Genomic DNA, 7,690 nt, shown 5'->3' with positions numbered 1-7,690 from the left:
AAAAAAAAAAAAAATAACAAAAATCAAATATGGTGTTCTGATAAAGCATGACCACAGTCTAGTAAACAGGATCCTTAAAACATTGCCACGTGGGACTGAGAGAGGACTCAGTGATTAACTGCACTGGCTTCTCTCCCAGAAGACCCAGGTTTGATTCCCAGAATTCACATAGCAGTTTACAACCACCTGTAACTCTGGTTCCAGGGGATTCCCATGTCCTCTTCTGGCCTCTGTTGACAATAGGCATGCAAGTGGTTGACAGATGTGTACGTAGGCAAAACGTCCAATGCATTTTTAAAATATTCCATTATAATAGCAGGCATTAGGATTACATAGAGTGACTGTTAACATTTCTGATAAAAAGAAAGAGCACAGAGTGGCTCCGTGTAATCAGAGGTCTTTGAGGGAAGGTCTTGGTGATTTATAATCTGAATGGGTTATCAATTGATTCCCATGAGAACTGAATTTTAAAGAGCACTGTTCAAAGGGTACGTATAATAGTTGAAAGGTCAATACCACTGCTCCAGTGTGGAAAGAGGAGGGCAGGTGGTTAAGAACTGACAAAGTTCTACAGGGAAATGGAGATACGCAAAGCAGGAGACACCAAGAGGAGTAAGGACTCTGAGAGGCAGCATGCACTTCTGTCTTAGGGTTTCTGTAGCTATGATAAAACACTGTGGCGGAGGCATTTGGGGAGGAAGACCTTACTTAAACTTGTAATTCTCAGGTCACACACCATCACTGAGGGATATCAGGGCAGGAACTCAAGTGGGGCAGGGACCTGGATATGGGAACTGAAGGAAAAATGATGCTGCTTACTGGCTTGCTTAGCTGCTTTCTTATAGTACTCAGGAATGACCACCAGCTCAAGGGTGACACCACTCATGAGATCCCATATCAATCACTAATTAATAAAATGTACTACAGAGTTGCCCACTGGCCAGTCTTTTGTTTTTAATTTAAAAATTTTTTTTTTCATATAATATATTTTGATCATGTTTCCCCCTCTCTCAGTTCCTCCAAGATCATCTCTCCCTTCCTATGTACCCAACTTTATGTTCTCACTCTTTAAAACAGTGGCTATCAACCTGTGGGTCACAACCCCTTTAGGGTCATGTATCAGATACCCTGCATATCAGATGTTTACATTACCATTCATAACAGTAGAAAAATTACAGCGATGAAGTGGCAATGAAATAATTTTATGGTTGGGGCTCACCATAATATGGATAACTGTATTAAAGGGTTTCAGCATTAGGAAGGTTGAGAACCATTGCTTTAAAACAAAAAAACAAATCAAGAAACACATGTATGCACACAAACAAAACAAAATAAAACAAAATCACAAAAACAAAAAACCCCAAACCCAAAACTCACAAACCCATGAAAATGGAAGTCAAACAATCTAAAGATCAATTACCTAAACAAAGCACGATAACTACAAACATCCCATTGAGTTCATTTTGTGATGGTTGGCAACACCTGGGAATGGGGCCCGCCTTGAAGTATGGTTGACATAGCCAGTGACACTTCATTGGAGAAGACTGGTTTTATCTTTGCCAGCAGGTATCAAATGCAGCTAGTTTCTAGATTCTAGGGAGGCCATGTCCACTTCCCCTTTCCTTGCTGGAACCCATCCAGCGTGATTGAACCTGTGTAGGACTTGTGCATACTGCTACAGTCGCTGAGCTCATATGTACATCAGTCCTGTTGGGTCTGGAAGACTCTGTTTCTTTGGAGTCATCCATCACCTATGGCTCTCAATCTTTCTGTCTCCTCTTTTGCATAGATTCCTTGAGTCTTGGGGGGAGGGCTTTGATGAAGACATCCCCTTTAGGACTAAGTACTCTAAAGTCTTTCTCTTTATACACTTTCAAGTTGTGGATATCTGTTTAATTATAATACACTACAAGAAGACGCTTCTCTGATGAGGGCTGGACAAGCCCCATCTATGGGGAGGGTTCTATATCACTGAGTCATTTTATTGCTATATTAATTTAGCAGAATAATAGTATTGGGTTTTCCCCTAGACAGATGACCTATATAGATTCTTGGCCACTTTAGCAGTGTAAAGAATGGATTCCATCTCTTTGATTGGCCTTAAATCCAATCAGAAAGTTGTTGGTTACACCCAAAATATTTGTGCCACTAATGCACCCATATATTTTTTTGAGGGAGATCACTTTTATAGGTTACAGGGTTTGTAGCTGGGAGATTTTAATGATAATCTTTTTTCCTTCCATAGCATGCAGAGTACCTTCCTGTACCACGAATATTAGTTAGGTGAAGCTTGTAGTTAGGAACCAGCTGAACTTCTCAGGTTTTAATGACATTTGTAAGTCTTGTCTTCAGCAATAGGGCCTTGTCCTCATGTCATGAAGAGTAACACATGTAGCCTTGCCAATAATCTGCACTGTTAGGAGCTTTACATGGTGCCTCTTTGGCCAATATCTCAATAAGATGCTCATTTTGTCGTTGGAGGTTTTGGTAACATAAGATGTCTAGTTGGGGCTCTGTTTCCCCTGTTATTTGTTGATTCCACTTAGCTTCCTCTCGTGTATGTATGTGTTTTAGGAAGCTTCTATAGTAGTAGTTTCTATATGGTCTTCCAAATGGCCTTTACTGTTTGTTCTCTCTTCCCCTTTTCCCTCCTTTATCCCTTACTTCCATCTCCTCCCTAGTTAATTCTCCTATTCTAGTCTCCCCTTTATCTCTCCATAATAATATATTCTATTTCCCCTTCCTTAGGAGTTCTTCTCCCCGCTCGTTCCCCATTAGGTACCTAACCTCTGCGGTCATTTATATTGTAGCGCTCACATGGAAGGCTTAAAACCTAACATCCACTTGGAAGAGAACACATATACTTGTCTATTTGGAGTTTGGGTTACATCACTCAGGATGATTTTTTTCTTCTTCTAGTTCCATCCATTTACCTGAGAAGTTCATATTGCTTAACAGATGAACAATATTCCATTGTGTAAATGTACCACACTTTTGTTATTCATTTATTAGTTGATGGACTTCTAGAGAGTTTCCAATTTCTGAATAATATGAATAGAGCAGCAATGATCATGGTTGAGCAAGTGTCCTTACAGTAGGGTGAAAAGTTTTTTGAATATATGCCCAGGAGTGGTATTGCTGGGTCTTGAGGTAGATCAATTCCCAGCTTCCTGAGGACCTTCCATGCTAATTTCCATAATGGCCGTATAAGTTTACACTCCTCCAGCAATGGATGAATGTGCCCCTTCCCCCACATCCTCACCAGCATGAGCTGTTTGGTTTAGTTGATCTTGGCCATTCTGACTAGTGTAAGATAAAAAATCTCAAAGCAGTTTTAATTTGTTTTCCCTGATGATGAAAGGTAGTGAATATTTCTGTAAGTTCTTTAGTTATTTGTATTTATGCTTAACGCTATTACCTATTTTTCAGCTGACTTGTCTTCTTGATGTTCAGATTTTGTAGTTCTTTATATGTTTTAAATACTAATCCTTTAATATATATATTATATATATTAGTATATATATAATATATATAATTGGTAAAGGTCTTTTCATATTCTGTAGACTGCAGCTTTGCCTGAAATATCATGCCCATTTCTGTATGTTTCAGCTTCATGAGGTCTTATTTATTAGTTGTTGCTCTTAGTGTCTGTGCTGTCAGTGTTCTATTCAGAAAGTTCCTTTCTGTGCCAAGGAACTCAAGACCATTCCCCACTTTCTTCTTTTATCAGATTCAGTGTATCTGGTTTTATTTTGAGGTTCCTGATCCACTTGGAATTGAATTGTGTACAGGGTGATAAATATGGATATATTTGTTTTCTTCTACGTACAGCCATCCCATTTAACTAAGAACATTTGTTGAAGATGCTGTCTTTTCTTTACTGTGTACGTTTTGGCTTCTTTGTCAAAAATCAGGTGTGTAAAGATGTGTAGACTTTTGTCTAGATCTTCAGTTCAATTCCATTGATCGATGTGTCTGTTTTTGTGCTACTGGACAAGGCTATGGAGGCATTTTCTCAACTGAGAGTCCCCCTTTCCAAATGGCCCTAGCTTGTGTCAAGTTGGCACAGAACTAGCCAGTACAGCCTGCTGGGGAATACATGCCTTCTCTTGAGCACTTCAATCTCATTTAGATTGTTTCCATTCAGTTTGTTAAAGGATGAAATATCAAATTCCATGTGTGTAAAGTGAAGAAAAAAATCGATATTTTATCCTTCTAAATCTTATTTCACAACTTGTTTGTTTGCTATTATATCTCGAGCTGGCAATTTTTAAACTTAGATCTTCCACGTGGAAAGAATTGCAATATAAAACTGAAAAAAGATAACCTTGGTTTTGCTTGAGTATTAGGCAGCTAAAAATACTATGATATAAAAATGTTTCAGTGGAAGCACTAGTTTGTTTTTTTTTTTTTTTTTTTTTTTGGTGTGTGTGTGTGTGTGTGTGTGTGCGTGCGCTTAGGACTAAAACTGATATTTACTAAGGGCCGACCATGTGCCAAATACTTTCTCTACATAATCTCATTTGATCTTTAGCAATGTCAAAGGGAAATAGTATTCTTATTTACACTTGAAGACATGACACCAAAGGTCAGCAGCTTTCTTTAACTCCTGGAAAAAAACATACTAAAAAACAAAAAGGAACTGGGATTTGACTTGGAGACCAATCCTTTTCCTTCCTGCTGTCCAGGTTTGTAGTAAGGATCGGTTCAGGTGATAGATTGCTGTATCTAAATAATTCTGTTCAAAATGAGAGTTGTGTTTATTCATAATTAGGCATGTCTTTTTAACATGTATAATTAATTTAAAGGGTGGTTTTAGCCTTGAATTGTGTCTAACATGTATAACTTACATTGTGTACTTTCAAACTCTTTAATTTACAGAAAGATAATGAAGAACACCATCGGCTACTCAAAGGGACCCCTTTCAAGTTGAATCTTCACCCTAAGGAATATTTTGATAGTAACCCCTATTTTCTGGAGAATCCTTTACCTCCACTCAGAAGGGAAGAAAAGAAGGAGACCATCTTGAAGCCTTTTAAGCCCTCCTCTCCTGGTAAAAAGGTAAAAAGTTTGGACTGAGAAATAATTGAGCAGTATAAAGAAATAACATGTCCAGCAGGGTATGGGAGCCTATTCTCTCAATCCCTGTCCTGAAGCACGAGGATTTTGAGTTCAAGGCCACCCTGGGCTAGTAGAAAGACCAGAGGGAATAAGGGAGGGACATGAAGGGAGTGGGTGGGAAAGAGTCTGTCTTTCGCTGTTAAATTATTGTAGTACTCATGTAAATAATCAGCCTTTCTTTGTATGAAGTTTTACGAGATCATATAAAGCCACAGAGCAGGCTGCAGAGATGGCTCTATGGGTAAAGTGCTTGCTGTTCAAAATGAGGACCTGAAACTGGAGCATCCAGGGAAAGCTGAGTCTGGATGCATGCTCATCAGCTTTAGGGATGGATATAGGGCAGAGGGCGGAGACACTTTGATCACAGGGGGCTTGCTGGCTGGTCAGTGTAGCTGGAAGTCAGTTCCCGGTTTAGCGAGAGCCTTGTCTCAAAAAGTAAGGTGGCCTGTGAAATCGTGCCCAGACACTGACAAGCATACCAGTACATATATCTGCATGTATGCATACTGTATGTACACACACACACACAGACATACACTCACACTCACAAAGACATACACTCACACTCACGAAAAATAGAGCTACAGTGCATGGCTGAGATGAGAAAGATGTTACAGCAAAACAATTGCTGTTTGTTCTAAATAGGATTTAATTCCCAGTGAAATTTTGAAAACCATCATGTAAGTTTTGGAATAATGATGGAAATTAAGTCCCCTGTGGCTTCAGAAGCTTCTGAGTGGTAGGAACAAAAGTGCCTTGACTGTGACGAACCCTAGTGAAAGAAATCTTGGCCTCCCTGTTTCTGGTCGTTCCTGTTCGTCTCCCTGTAGACTCCACTAGGATGTACGCACGTGCTGATCAGATTGGGAAGATGCTTCTGCATGCTCAGAACATATCTATGTTTGTCCTTTGCATTGAAACAACTTTCTAGTCTGCTGCATCTGTGTATGCATCGCACCATGTACATGCAGGTGCTCTTGGAGGCCAGAAAAGGGTATGGGATGCCCTGGAACTAGCGTTACAGACAGCTGTGAGTCACCCACTGTGGGCCCTGGGAACAGACCCCACGTCCTCTGCAAGAGCAGCCAGTGTTCTTAACACTTGAGCCACCTTCCTAGCATCAAAGGGATATCTTTATAATGTCGAATTCTCAATTCTGAGAATGTAGTTTTGAATTCTAGTCCAGCTGACAGGTCTCTGTGTTTATTTCTTCTGCCTCACTTTCCTTTTTTGTCCTGCATCGCAAATATTAATATCTCTCTGTAGAAAGTCAGACTTATTTTAAAGCCCCCAGACAAAACCCTCTGACAGAGGGCTGGGAAGATGGCTCAGTGGGTAAGAGCACTTCTCTGAAAGTGTGAGGACCTAAGTTCGAATCCCTAGCACTCATACAAAAAACTATGCTATGATGCCAGCCCTGGGGAGTGGAGACAGGCAGATTCTCAGAGCTTGCTGGCCAGCTAGCTAGCCTAGGAGAAACAGTGAACCTCCAGTTTATTCAAGGTAATAAGACAGGTAATTGTAGAGAAAGACACCTGATGTCTCGGCTCTCTCCATGTACGTGTGCACACATCTGCACATGCAAATGCAAGCTTCACCACACACAAGCATAACACACACACACACACACACACACACACACACACACACCCCTACACCTACATGCTCATGAACTCCCTGTGATACTTCGTTGGAAAATTCAATGTTTAGAATTTTTCCTATATCACCACATTTTCAACTTGCATCTTCTGATCTAGAAACGAACTGCTTTTAAGGGGCCTCCTTGCCTCTTGTGCAGCTTTCTATTCTACACTACCCAGGCCTACATGATTTATATTTGCTCCTAGTTACTTTAAGCATGCCAACAGTTCCCCTTTGTGTTAGTTGTCTGTATAAAAACATTCAATTTAAAAACAAATACTTCATTAAGTGCTTGTATGTCCTAATAGGTGTTTTGTTAATTTCTTTAGCTTTTTAGGTACATGTTATCTGTAACTTTACTACTTTACAGTATTTCTCTATCTCATAACATGGCCATGCTTAGTTACTTAAATCAGGAATACTAGTGACAATCCTTACCTTAATCTTCACTTTAATAGGATAATTCTAGATTATTTTTGTAAGTGCCCCAAATAGGGACAATTCAGGAATATGTGATGCTTTTTTTATTTTATTATCAAGTGGCAGAACTATTTATTAGATCATCTTATTTTCTCCTTTTCCTTGTTATAAAAGGTGACTAACAACCATAATACATTTCTTAGAATTATTCTCACTTGCTAATGCTGTGTTGGTCTTTGAGTATACATTTTGCTTGTTAGTATTTTATTAAGAATTTTTACTCTTGTTTTCTAATTGATAGGTGTGTCTTTCTGTGTGTATGTGTGTGGTGTGTGTATGTATGTATGTATGCATGTGGATGTGCATGCCTAAGGAGGCCAAAAGAGGGAGCTGGATCCCCGAGTGCTGAAGTTACAGGCAGTTGTGAGTCACTGGACATGGGTACCTAGACACAAACCTGGGTATTGCGTAAGAGCAGTGTGCACTCTGTATGGCCAACCCATCTCTC

The 7,690-nt window shown here is 39.6% G+C and overlaps 1 protein-coding gene across 1 annotated transcript in view; it reads left to right on the top strand.

The window, feature by feature from the left end:
- LG7_11H4orf47 (linkage group 7_11 C4orf47 homolog) overlaps positions 1-7,690 on the top strand; it is a 21,626-nt gene that overhangs the window by 7,851 nt on the left and 6,085 nt on the right. The window contains exon 6 of the mRNA XM_005362649.3: positions 4,882-5,061. Coding sequence (XP_005362706.1) covers positions 4,882-5,061 — 180 coding nt within the window. The remainder of the gene's footprint in view (positions 1-4,881; positions 5,062-7,690) is intronic.

Source organism: Microtus ochrogaster, linkage group LG7_11, assembly GCF_000317375.1.
Source record: "Microtus ochrogaster isolate Prairie Vole_2 linkage group LG7_11, MicOch1.0, whole genome shotgun sequence".
NCBI classification, from domain to species: domain Eukaryota; kingdom Metazoa; phylum Chordata; class Mammalia; order Rodentia; family Cricetidae; genus Microtus; species Microtus ochrogaster.
The sequence above is the reverse complement of the archived record's forward strand: the minus strand, read 5'-3'. Positions and strand labels throughout refer to the sequence as shown.